This window comes from Urocitellus parryii, chromosome 1, assembly GCF_045843805.1.
Source record: "Urocitellus parryii isolate mUroPar1 chromosome 1, mUroPar1.hap1, whole genome shotgun sequence".
Classification (NCBI taxonomy): domain Eukaryota; kingdom Metazoa; phylum Chordata; class Mammalia; order Rodentia; family Sciuridae; genus Urocitellus; species Urocitellus parryii.
In genome coordinates this window covers 101,923,523-101,937,600 of record NC_135531.1, presented here as the reverse complement: position 1 = coordinate 101,937,600, position 14,078 = coordinate 101,923,523, and the positions used below count along the sequence as shown (strand labels likewise).

General features: G+C 32.2%; 1 protein-coding gene across 1 annotated transcript in view; it reads right to left on the bottom strand.

Annotated features, from left to right (window-relative positions):
• The window catches only part of Spink5 (serine peptidase inhibitor Kazal type 5), an 83,257-nt gene that overhangs the window by 56,649 nt on the left and 12,530 nt on the right, over nucleotides 1–14,078 (bottom strand). The window contains exons 5-8 of the mRNA XM_077796736.1: nucleotides 4,521–4,648; nucleotides 2,572–2,635; nucleotides 1,585–1,712; nucleotides 41–107 (exon numbers count right to left, since the gene is read on the bottom strand). Of these exons, the coding sequence (XP_077652862.1) occupies nucleotides 41–107; nucleotides 1,585–1,712; nucleotides 2,572–2,635; nucleotides 4,521–4,648 (387 nt within the window). The remainder of the gene's footprint in view (nucleotides 1–40; nucleotides 108–1,584; nucleotides 1,713–2,571; nucleotides 2,636–4,520; nucleotides 4,649–14,078) is intronic.

Below are 14,078 nucleotides of genomic sequence, written 5' to 3'. Positions count from 1 at the left end.
CCTGACCACATGAGCCAAATTATATTGGTGAATCATTTACCTTTTCAGCATTTCTTCGAATTCTATTTTCACCTTCTCGCTTGGCATTTTCTGCAGCTTCTTTCAAACTCTTGGCATTTTCTGCAGCTTCTTTCAAACTGTTACAGAAAGTAAACAGCTGGTTAGTCTATGGCTCGATCCTATTTTCAGAATCCAGCCTTACTCTAAGCACTTTTGTGTCCTCTGCCATAACCTGTTGAAACTGATCCATTTGCAGGAGACAAACATTTCCCTGTCTTGAATGCTTGAGCCAGAGAAATTACCAAAGATAAGGAAGGGTGTGAAACTGACTCACTGCCAGTCAATTAGAAGCTTTGTTCTGTACGAGTGGATGGGTGTGCCACCTTGATTGACAAACAGGAGGCTGTCAGGAAAATTCCCTCTAATAGGCAGAACCAAGGTCTTTAGAACAATGCTGTGACAGGTGAAACCAAACTGCACATCTGAGGCATTGCTATCCACGCCCTTGTGTTTAGCTTCTTAAACCTTAAAGCATTTGTTTGCCTTCATGTAAAGGAATGGTTGTTAATAAAAGCTAAATTTGAATTGAGCTCCTAAACCCTTTCACATCTATTACCTAATTATAGTCTCATCCTGGAGACAGGCATTGCAATATCACTTCTACAGTGGAAGAACCAGCTTAGAAAGCTCAAATACTCTTTTTCAGCTGGTGCATGAAAAGAAACAGAAAACTACAGAATTTAGGGCAGGTTTGAACACCAAAAGCACATGCCTCCTAGGTAAGAAAGTGGAAATCCACTTTCCTGTCTGGAAACCAATAATAATCACATCACTGTCTCCTGAACCTGATGGAACATGCCCTTGGAATTTACAACTGCTGACAGTCATTTTCAAAAGCAAGTGTGAAGTTTATTAATCTGTTAAATCTTCTTTTGCCCTGATTTTAAAGATTCAGTAATGTAAATATAGCACTTCAAGGCTTGCTGCTGCAAGGATTAGAGTCTACACCTAGTTTAACAGACAGAATATAAAAGACTAATTGCCTCATATTCATATCTGAGTCTACAGTATCTAAAACAGTGCCAGGCACTCAGATAAAGGTTCACCCAATTGTTCTTTTTCTTTTATTACATTCACTTAAACTAACAATGAATTCAGACACATGGCACTATTATTATTATTATCATCATTATTTTTATCAAAGTTAAACTGTCATTATTCAACAAGGATCTCTCCACATGCCCAAATGAAGCAATGCATGCCAAATTACTGACCTAGATCATTCTATATAAAATTGTTTCTGAATATTAAAACATTATGCCTTATAAAACACTGGGTATTTCCAAAAATGCAGGGTCTCAAATTTAATAATGAGCATGACCACTTTATTCTCTCCTTTTTAGAAACTACAATTGATTATATGAAGAAAAAGAAAAAACAAGCCATTCTGAAAGCAAAGCCTGTTTCACATTATAAAGACAAAGGATTGCATGCTTCCTAAAAAGAATGTTTGCTCCATGGAGGGGTTCCTGGGGAGAAACCCTGTGCATGCTCAGAGGACCACCTGGGTATGAGGATACTTACAAGAGCTCAGCACACATTGCACACTTATTGCCATGTGTTCGCCCATCAGGACCAAGAACTGGATCGTTTTCTCTTGTGCATCCAAGTCTTCCATCTTTCACATAGGCCCGAAAAGCACTGCATACATCCTGAAGAACAGGGAAGGGAACTTGGCATTTGTTAGGGTGACTGCAGTACTTACAACACTACTTTCATAAATTTTACAGAAGCCAGCACCTCTTGCATCATGATGGCCCTAGCCATCTAAAGCAGTGCCAACTGTGTAGAGGCAGCTCAATGAGTAGTTGTAATTCATATACTTAAGTATATTTACTTATTTACTTATTCATTCATTAATGCAGTAAGCATGATGATTGTGCTAGAATTCAGGTAGCTCACTATCTCCTAGGAGATTCAGATAAAGAAATATTTAAAATAGTATGTGCTAAAGTCCTTCAGGGAGGTAATCTCAAGTACCTCAGAGGCCTAAAGCAAGGGAACTGAACTCTGAAGAGCAGGAATATTCTTCAGCTAGAAAATGTCAAGCCCCATTGTGACACTTTCTTTTTTCCCCTACCATTGAAGACTCACAGAATCAGCATTGAAAGTAGCTATTTATACTAAATATCATTTTAGTGAAGTAATTTACAAGGCCTTCTGTCAGCAAATGACAACTCTGGAGTTTCAAATCAGGTTAAATGACTGAACTTTAGGGCCCTTTTCACCACACATGCAGTTTCCTTTAGATTGATTGATTGATTTCTTTTTTTTTTTAATAAAAGCAGAAATAGAGTTGGAAGGTCTAACCACCTAAGTAAAGTGATTCTTTTCAGGAACTATCAACTACTTGTCCATATTAGCTGGTGTATTCACTATTCCATTTCAAGCAAAACAAGAACTACTTCCTTGCAGGCATGCACCAAAGAGGAAGAGGACAGCACCCACTTTCTCTATGAGGTCACCCCCCACCCACCCATGGCTTTCCCCCACCCTGACTCCTGTCCTCACCTGTTCTGGATTACTGCTTTCACATTTTCCCTCGCCTTTTATGCCAACTTGGGAGCTGGTCTTCCTGAAATCACAAGTTAGCAGATTTACCAGTTAATATCACAGAACTAACTCCCCACCATTCCCACTTTGCTTCTCTTCATTGTATTTTGATTCTTTTTTCCAACTGAGAACAGTGCTACATTCCATTCTTTACTTCAGTTGTCTAATGACAGCCTATTCAGTTAGAACCTGAAGTCAAAGAAATGGCTATGTTGGAAGGCTGATAACATTCAGAGTTGTGAATGTAATTTCCAGAGACCTTTTGTTTCCTGTGTCTTGGGTGGGAATTCACATCAGAAGATGGCCAAAGGAAGACTTGTAATTAGATGTAAGATGCTCTCAAAAACTTTGCTGTAGTTGCTCTTGTTATTTTTAGTAAACAAATTCAAGCTTTTATTATCCAGCATCCCACCATAGTTCTCTTCATTTGGGTTAACCTGAATAGTAATTTATTTTTTCAAGAAAAGTACTTAAAATTCTGATAATTTACTCTGTTTAGTCTAGTAGACCTTTAAAAAATATCTGTTAATATAGAACCGTAAAGGTAAGACACTTCCTAATTTCTAAAAAGGCAGCTTGCAATTTAAGATCTGTATAACAACAAAAATAACACAAATAAAAATAAAATATGTAAGACTGATAAGAAGTTTGTTTTCCAATGATATTGGCTGAGGAAAACTATTAAAATTAAATTCTTAAAATATTGTGAAAGAAATAAATTTCTTTCTTAATATTTTAAATTCTTAAAATTTAAATTTTAAATTCTCAAAATATTGTGAAAGAAATAAATTTCTTTCTTAATATTTTAAATTCTTAAAATATTAAAAAAGAAACCTAACGGGCAGTATGTTTCTCAGTGTATAATAACAAGGAGTATTCTAGAAATCTAAGAAGAGGAATTTTCATCTGGATTAGAGATTTGAAGATATTAAACAGGATTCCTCACTCAAGACAGTAAAAAACAAGTGTTTCTTTTGTTTGCAATTGTGTTACAAAATAAATATATCTCATAACAACCTGCATGTTCTTCACATGTCTATTTTCCTTTCTGTTTCTTTATATTGGCCCTTGGTGGGAGTTCAGAGCCTAATTTCAGAATGTTTTCTGAAAATTTGAACATGTGAAGGATCAGAGTTTTATTTTGGTGGGAGATTCTTATTGTAAGAAAAGACAAAACTTAAAGAATATCAAAGAATGAGTATGGCCCGACTACTCTTTTCATACATTAGTTATTATATTTGCAAAAACTCAAGAGCAGACAACTCAAGATTGAGGTCACAATTCAGAACCTGCACAGCAGGTCTGCATCTTGTTGATGGAAAACAATCAATAACCAAGCCTAGCCTCCAGGGTGGAGAAGGAATAAAACGGGGGCAAAATATAGGGCAGTGAGATGCTTTATCTATTGGGCAAAGATTAAATAGATGAGAAGAAATTCATTATTTAAAGGTCCAATTTCTTACTCTAATTAATTAATGAATATTACTTTAATTAATGAACACATATATCATTTGAGATGAAATCAATCTCTGTTTAAAATGGCATGTTAGATAAATAGATTGATAGAAGTGTGTAAGGACACACATGTATACATATAACATCCATATTGCATACAGGCATATGTCTATATATGTACATACACACATGTGTACAGATATTATACATATTCACACATATATAAAATCTCCCTATCCTGTTTACTTAATAAAGACAGTGATGACAGTGCACACAAAAGTAAAATATAAAATTATGCTACACACATAACTCTACATACTCCTTTCTTAAAACTGGTAAAAAAAAAAAGTGGTACTAATAGCTTATGGGTGGTTAACTTCCACAAAATGAATTATCTTAAAGATGGGGGGAAGACGTCCTATGACTATGCAGAGAACAGGCAGACCACTCACTGATTCTCAGCACACAGTTCACATCTGTTGCGGTATGTTTTCCCATCTGTGCCACAAACTGCAGCATCATCAGCAGTACAGATAAAATCCCCATCTTTTTCTCCTTTCTGGAAATCACTGCAATTCAGCTGAAAGAGACATTATCAAGGAGCATTAAAATACAAGAAATAAAATATTCATTAGATACAAATAGGTTAAAAGTTTAAGCCCAGAATCACATAACTCGCCATCAGAAAGAAAAAAAAAAAACATATCAAGATCAGTATGCTAATAAAATCATGGGTAATGGAACATATCTAAGAATAGAGATATAATTACCTTTCAAAAGAAAGGATCTCAGTATGATTTCAACCACATGCTATCTGGGTGGAGTTGGTCAAATCACTTCTCTGAAACTTAGTACACTGTCAAATCCTGCCCTCCTTCTCCATAGAGTGTTAGTGAGGCTCCACAGGTAATGTATATGAAAAGTCTGTAAGCTATAAACTACTATAAAGTTTCTGCTATTATAGATTGGAGTGATTATTAAAAGTCACATTTCTGTGTTCATAGTTCTAACTCTACCACTTGCTAGCTGTGTGGGTTGGGCAAGTAGCTTAACCTCATGGCACTTAATCGTCCACATTTGCTAACAGAACATAATTTCACCAACCTCTCAGGACTACAAGGATATGTAAGCATGTTACTACATGTACAGCAGTTGAAATAGTCCTAACACATTCTAATCATCTGTTGTTGTGATTTTAAATGTTTTCTCCACTGACAATCAAGCCAAGAAAGCTAAAACATCTTTTAGGGATAATCAGAGAAATCCCAAAAAATATGGCATAGACTTAGGGACACCTGTATAGTGAGAAAACAATTGCACCTGGCAATAACTGAAAGCTGTGTTTATATCTCAGACGTGCCACCCACTTATCTCACCTCTTTGAACCTCATTCTCCTCACCTGAAAAATGAGAATTCACACCCTACCCACATTCCAGGTCTGTGGTAAAGATCATACAAATACTCACAAAATATTATTTGGCAACAATTATTGTGACATATGCTAACTAAAGGAGAGTGTTACCTTAAATTTAAATTCTATCTAAAATCAGTTGCATAAAATGGAAATACCCCAAGCTTTGGACCTCACATTGAAAAATATTTTTTGATGTCATCACTGTCAAAATATTTTAATGGTATATATGGAACACTTAGAACATATTCCTTTTATGATCTAGTTTGCCACAAATATAGCAATTAAGGGGATATATATATATATATATATATATATATATAGTAAATTTATCAACCAGAATATATGCTTACAGAACTCTCCTAGAAGGTAATAAAACAAGAAGATTTTAAAATAGAGAGGAAAACATATAACACTATTCCACTATCCACTTCCTATATTCAGGAAGAAGTCACTAGTAGAGTGAAAATAAGATAAATAATTTTATTTCATTCATTCATTTGCTCATTTATTTTATAAAGTTTATTACATTTATATAAGATTTTAAGTTCTCTACTAGACTATGAATCTTCCCCAGCAATATATATATATTTATGTGTGTATATGTATATGTATGTATGAGTATATATATGTATAATATTGTTATAAGGAGCTTACCTTCTGATAGAAAAAAAAATACAACAATTTTATATGATAGTGCTACAAAAACCAAACTAAACAATATGATAGTGCCTAGAATAGTGATGGTTCTAACTTTCAACATGCAAGAAAGGTCTTTCTTCAAAGGTGACATTTGAGGGAAGATGAGATTAATGAGAAGTCAACCGTCAGAGGACTAAGGGGAGAACATTCTTGGTACAGAAAATGTGGACAAGAATTCATAGAGATGACTGGATTGTTTTGCTTAAGGGGCAGAAATAACTGTGGGTAGAGCATAAAAGAGCAATACAGAGAGAGAGAGACAATGCATATGAGCTGCTGGCCTTCTCTCAAAAGTCATTTCTGGAAACTACAGAGAATAAAGAAATTACAGATCAAAGTAATTAACTTGGGACAATCAGTGCTCTTTCCCTTCACCAGAAAATTAATGGCAATACTAGATCACAAGTGTTGCCAGGGGCAAATCAAAAGTCCAGCTGGGCGGCCATGAGAACAGGTGCAAGCATTTAATACTCCACCTCCTTCTTCTCTATACTCCATGGGTACGTGAATCACAGACTACAGAAAACACCACTTCCTAATGCTGACAACTCCTGGGAGCTCGCAGATGCATCCTGACCCAGAGGAGCAAACTGGAGTGGGAGGCAGTGGTTCCAGAATCTTCAGTCTAGGCCTTATCCCTTGTCTTATGCTTACATGCACCAGAAACTTGACCTTGAACATTGTCTAACTCACTTTAGCAAGAAAAGGTAGCTAAACTCATTATGAAAACTTAACAGTAAAAATGTATGTACAATAATGAATTGGACTTTATTACCCAATACATATATGATTACACAACTGGTGTAATTCTACATCATGTACAACCAGAAAAATGAGAAGTTATACTCCCTTTATGTATGATGTGTCAAAATGCATTCTTTTGTCATGTATAACTAATTAGAACAAATTTTTAAAATGTATGTATATCTCAGTAAAACAACATAAAAGAAATTCAGTACATTAAACAGCATGTATCAACTAAAGCAAAATTGTTGGAATGGATAGAAAAATAATATATCAAAAGCATTACTATGATTTAGAGAGATAAAAATATAACAGCAATATGAAACAAGAGAATAGAAGTTATAAAGGAAGAAAAAGTGGCATATTTTCAATTAGAAAATATTTTAAATAATATATAATATAAAGAATAAAAATTATATAGCTAAAATAGATGAATTTTCAAACCAGAGGAATGGATCAAGGTACTCTACTAAAAGGCAATGGAAATAGAAAACTAATTTAAAATAGAAGAGAAAATCTAAAGAACATAAGGAATTAAATTAGAAGTCCTGCAGGTAAAAGCATCTCAACAAATAGAAAAAAATTTTTAGAGGTAATGACAAAAATGAAAGATCAAGAGAACTAAATAGCCATAGCAACTAACCACTAAACTCTTGTTTAAAACAAAATTGTAGAGGTTTACAGGGTGTTTTCAGAAACTAAACTGAGGAAAGGTAAATATTAGGAGAGAAAGTAAAGATAGCAGTAACAACAGACACAGATATAGGCAATAGTAAATAACTGAAAGTATGGATTTTGGTTCAAGGTAGTTATAACAAGAATAAATAGTTACATTCAAATCAGAACCAAAGAAAACTAAGAAAGAGTAATCTACTTTAAAAATAACTTAGAAATTAGTGCAGTAACTGGGGGTGGGATGTAGTTCAGTGGCAAAGTGACTTGCTGGCACTTGAGAAGCCCTGGGTTGGAATCCCAGTACCAATAAAATTTTAAAAAATAATAAGAAGAAGAAGAAGAATTAGTGCAGTAACTGAAAATATGAAAAACTGTGGGACACGAGACCTACTATAACAGAGTGACAATGAATGTAAATGGGTTAAACCCACAAAATAAAAGACAATTAGAGCTTTGGGGATGTGGCTCAGCAGTAGAGTGTTTGTCTAGCACGCATGAGGCCCTGGGTTTGATCCTAAGCACCACAAAAGTAAATAACTAAATAATATAAAATTAAATAAAAGGCAATTCATAGTGGATTTTTAAAAATAGAATCAAATCCATGTTTGATCACAAGAGACAAAGTTTAAGAGCTCACAAATATTTTAAAAAATTAAGAAAAATAATGCCAGATACAGCAATATTAAAACTTAAAAATAGACTTCAGTCAAAATGTATCATAAGTGACAAAGAACAGTACATGAAGTAAAAGAGAACAAGAAGGTATATCACAATAATGACTCTAATCCATCTAGATTAAAGGAATCAGACAATAAATACAGGCAAGTAATAGCAGTGGAGAAGCAATCAATTAGAGATATTAAAATATACTTCTCAGATGCTGAGAATTTTTAAATTTTTAAAGAAAAAATTTTAAAAGTTTATTCCATTTTTATAGAAAAATAATACTCAAGAAGCAGAAAATAATTTTTTTCTAGAATAACATATTTTCTGAAACATTTATAAAATAATAGTTGTTAGGCAACAAAGAAAATCTTAAGAAATCCCAAGTGATCAATATCAGAGTCTCTATTCTCTTACCAAATTTTCCTAATATTAAAAGCTGGTGAAAAATTTAAAAAGTGCTACATATGTTAAAATTAAATAATGTATTAATAAATTTGAGGGAGAGAGGATTAAGAAATGTTTGTTAAATAATGATGAATGGAAACATTCTATGTAAAAATCCTGAGATTGATGAAAATATCTTTAAATACTCTTGTCATAAAATAGAAAAAAAATAAAGCACTAAGTATTTCTCAACCCATTCTAAATGAGCAAAGTAAACGTAATTTGGAAAATAAATATAACAGTAAAGATTGTTTTAAAAGGCTGACAGAACAGGTTTCTAGTAGGATGGATAAACGAGAAAAAGAAGCCAGGCCTGGTGGCTCAAAATTGTAATCTCAGCTCTTAGGGATGCTGTGGCAGGATGCTCCCAAGTTTGAGGCCAGCCTCAGACAACAGCAAGACCATCTCACAAAAGAAAAACTAAAAAGGGCTAAGGATGTAGCTCAGGGGTAGAGGGCCCTAGATTCTGTACCTGTATGCATGCGTTCACATGCACGCATTTGTGCACACACGCACACACACACACAAAAAAAACATGAAATAACTAAGACTAACCATATAAAAAATGAGATATAAATACAAGGAGAGCATATTACAGCTATATGCTAATATATTTGAAAATAAAAATGAATACATGACTACAAAAAAGTATAAAATTCTGAGTGGTTCAATGAAGAGAAAATTTGAATAGATCAATAAGAATTAATCCAATTGATATACTGGTGTGATATTTCCTTTGTAATATAACCAAGTCTGGAATACTCCCCAATCTATTTTTTTTGAAGTTAGGAAAATTTGTATCTACTAATAATAATTTTCAAGTTACTACAAAATCAAAGTGTGTGAACTCAATAAGATTTTAAACTGCTTTATCCATACCTCTAAGTTCACACATTTTAAGTTATACAATTTGATAATTTTTAAGTTTACTTACAGAGTTGTATAACCAGTTTTAGAATATTTCCATCACCTCAAGAAATTCCCCTGTGCCGTTTACAGATAACTCCCAGTTCCCAGCTTCTGCTTTAGATAACCATAGAACTTCTCTCTGACTATATAAATGGACCTTTTCTAGACATTTTATATAAATCAAATTGGAAAATGTAATTGTTTAATTTCAGATTCTTTCACTTTGCAAAATGTTTCTAAGATTCAATCATATTATAACAGGGTCAGGAGCGCATTCCTTTCTATTGCAGAATAATATTACATTGCAGAAGTATGGTTCATTTTATTTTTCCATTCTCTAGTCGACATTTGGACATTTGAATTGATTTCAATTTTCCACTATACTTGAGAGCATTATGTTAAGCTAAATAAGCCAAACTCAGAATTTCAAGGGTTGTATATTTTCTCTCATATGTGAAAGCTAAAGAGAAAAAAATAACCGTGTGGGAGAATCTAACCAAAATAGAAGGAAGATCAATAGAGTAGAGGAAGGGGAAGTATTAGGGAATGAAACTGACCAAAATATATTTATACACTGTGTGCTTCTACAAATATGTGATAAAGAATCCCATGGTTATATATAGTGATAATTTATCAATTTTTTAAAAAAACTTGCTACTTAGTAGTCACATGTCTGACTGGGTAGACACACATTCTCAGAAACTTTACTGGGTTCATAGGACTGAATTTGATGGGTAATATGGTAGATCCATGTTTAAAATGAAACATAAGGTAGGGATCTAACTTTTTTATCATGTACATTCAATTTTCCTAGCATTTAGTTATGTTGACATGTTGCACACATATTAATTGATCTTAATTAATTGATCTTAATTAAAGTTAAGGAATCTCAATTCTGTTCCATTGATCTTTATGCCTCTTTTAATAATAACACATCATTGGGCACACCTGCTTTATAGTAAGTTTTGAATTCATTTACTTAGTGTCCTAACATTTTCATATAAGTACTAGGAGTAATCTGTCAGTTTCTATTTTTTAACAACCTACTTGGATTTTGATAAATACATATTGAATTTTTAGGTTTTGGAAGAATAGAAATCCCAATAATAGTAACTTTTTCATCTCTGAAAATATAGTGCCTCATCATTTACAGTCATGTATCACTTAATGACAGGATGTTCTGAGAAATGCACCATTGTGCATTTCATCATTGTGAGCACACTAGAGTATAATTACACAAACCTATTACACACCTAAGCTGTATTATTTATGTTATATATCATAGCCTATTGCTCCTGGGACCACAATGAACAAAACAACAGAAGGATAAATCAGCACAAAAGAAAATGAGGCAATCAGGAGTCATGGTTCAAAAAGGACTTTTGAGTTTTCTGCCTTTGAAACATGGCATACTGTTTTATACTAGCCTCTTTTTATGAGTAGAAGGACTACCCTCTAAAATAATGATTAAAAAATATGGTATATTAAATTCATAAACCAGTAACATACTTGTCGATCAAGTATGCACATAATTATTTATGCATAATTTATGTGACTTTTCTAGGACAGGCAGCACAGTAGGTTTGTTTACACCTTACCACCACAAACGTGAATGATGTTTTGGATTATGGTGCTATAATCACTATAATCAGGCTAGTGATATTATATCACTAAAGATAAAAGTGGTACAAACTTTTGAGCTTCGTTATGATCTTATGAGATCACTGTTATATATATCATCATTGACCCAAACATTGTAATGTGGTGCATGAGTGTACTGAAACATTTCATATTTCACATAATATAAGCCTTGCACTGACTTTGTTAAATTTATTTCTATATATTTTAGTCTCTTATGAGTAGAATTATTAATAATTTGATCTTGGAATTTTTCCTTGATAGTATATAGAAACACAATCAACTTTGTAATTTTTATTTTATTCACAGAAGCCTTGCTAAACTCATTTATTAGTTCTAGTGACTTTTATTTTGGGGGGATCCTTAGGACTCTCTGTATATACTATCACTTTTCTGCAATTAAAAAGTTATTTCCAATCACTATTTAATTAAGTAATTTTGTCTTATACTGGCTAAAATCTCAGCTCAATGTTGAATAGAAGTGTTAAAAAGTAAACTACTCTTTCTTCTCAATCTTAAGGGCAAAAGCATTCAGTCTCAGACCATTAAGTATGATGTTAGTTGTAGATTTTCACAGGTACTCTTCATTAGAGAAAATTAACTTCTACAAGTAGTTTACTGTGTGAGTTTTTAATCTTGTATGAGTGTTAGGTTTTGCCAAAATCATGTCTCAACATTTATTGACTTGATCATATGATTTTCCCTTTAGTTTATCAATATGGTGTATTAGACTAACATTTTGAAGATAATTTTCACTTGATTGTGGTTTTATTCTTCTCATGTTGTGGATTTAATTTGCTAAATTTCCCTGTTTAAGAGGGATATTTTCAGGAGATTTCAGATGATGTCTTCATCTGTATTTTGTATCAGAATAAAGTTGACCTCACGGAATGAGCTATTTAGTGTCTCCTCCCTCTCTTTTTCCTGAATGCATCTCTGAAGAACTGGTATTGTTTCTTCTGTCAGTATTTGATGGAAATCACCAGTGAAATCATCTGGGCCTGGGTTGTCCTTTGATTTATTACCAATGCAATTTCTTTACTTGCTTTGGTCTATTCTGATTTTCTATTCATTCTTGGTAGTTTTTAAGAACATATTTCTTAAAAATTTTTCCATTTTATACAAGCAACTAATGTGATGGCATTTATTGATGCCTACTATTTAATTATTGATTTTGGCAATTTTTATCTTCTCTTTTTACTTTGACCAATTTAGCTAAAGAGTTTTTTTTTTCTTTTTTATGACTTTGTTCATCTTTTCAAAGAAACAAGTTTTTTTAACTAATACTTTCTATTATTTCTTTTTATTTTACTAAGTTCTTCCTTAATTTTTATATGCTCTTCTTTCTGCTAACTTTGACTTTAGTCCACTCTCTTTTTCTTAGTTTTTCAAAGTGGATATTTAAATACGACTTTGATTCCTTTCTTCTTTACTGGTTTAGACATTTAAAGTTCTAGATACTGCTTCAGATAAATTCTTTGTTCTGAATTGTTCTTGGTTGTTTTTTTTTTCCATTCAGTTCAAATTATTTTATAATTTTTATCATTCCTTTGTTTTGGTTCATTAGTTATTTAGAAAAACATTGCATATTTTCCAAATATTTGGGGTATTTCTCTAATTCATTTTTCTTGCTGGTTTTAAATTCAATTTTGTTGTCATAAAACAACATATTTGTATGAATTTAAGCCTTTCAAATTTGAGAAGTTTGTATCATAGATATGTATATATGATAGTTAACAAGAATATTCTTGAAGAATACTCTTGCAAATTGAAAGGAATGCCCATTTTTTCAATCATTGGAGAAGTACTTTCTCAATTTCAGTTCAGGTTGACTTAGTTGACACTACTGTTAAAATACTTTAAATATTTGGCCATATTTTGTCTAGTAGTTCCAGCAATTTTTGAGAGTAGAGAATTGAAATTTTCAACTACTTTTGTTAAATTGTAATTTTCTTCTTTGAGAAATGGCATTTTTTTCTTTTAAATTGTGAACTACTCTTATTAGATGTCTACATATTTATAATGTATATCTCCTGGGGTATTGACACTTTTAAAATTATGAAATGTCCCTATTTGTCTCTAATAACATATGTGTTTTAATGTCTATTTTGTCTGATATTAATATAGCATATCCTGCCTTCTGATGCCTGCACTTGGCATATTATTCTTTTATCCTTTCAAAGTTTTGTGTCTTTGAATCTAAGATGAGTCTATTGGAATAATAAAAGGCAATAATAATAATAAAAGGCAATAATAATAATAAAAGGCAAAGATTGGCAATTGATATAAAAAATATATAAAAATATATATTTTATATCAATTGCCAATCTTTGCCTTTTAATCGGTAGGTTCAAACCATTTACATTTAATATATTTATTTATACGGATGTGTTTACAGTTTCTATTTGCCTTAAAACTTGTTCTTTTTGCTTTTCTATCTACTACCTCATTTTTTTTAGTTTAAATATTTTTAGTGTGCCTTGTTATTATTTCTGCTGATTGTAAATACTTATTAGATATCTTTTCTTCTTGGTAGTTACTCTAGTAATTGCAATATAAATACTAATTTATTCTAATCTATTTCAGATTGATATTTAATTCTGGTAAAATATACAATTTTTCCCCAATATAGCTCTATTTTCTCCATTCCCATTTGTATATTGTTGTGTATATCTACAACCCAACAAAAAAGAATTAGAGTTGTTACTTTTAACAATATAAAACAATATAAAATATTTAAAATAAATTAGGAAAAATAAGAAAAAAATGTATTCATAGAGTAATTCCTATTAGCCCATATTTTCAACATTTTTGGTGCTT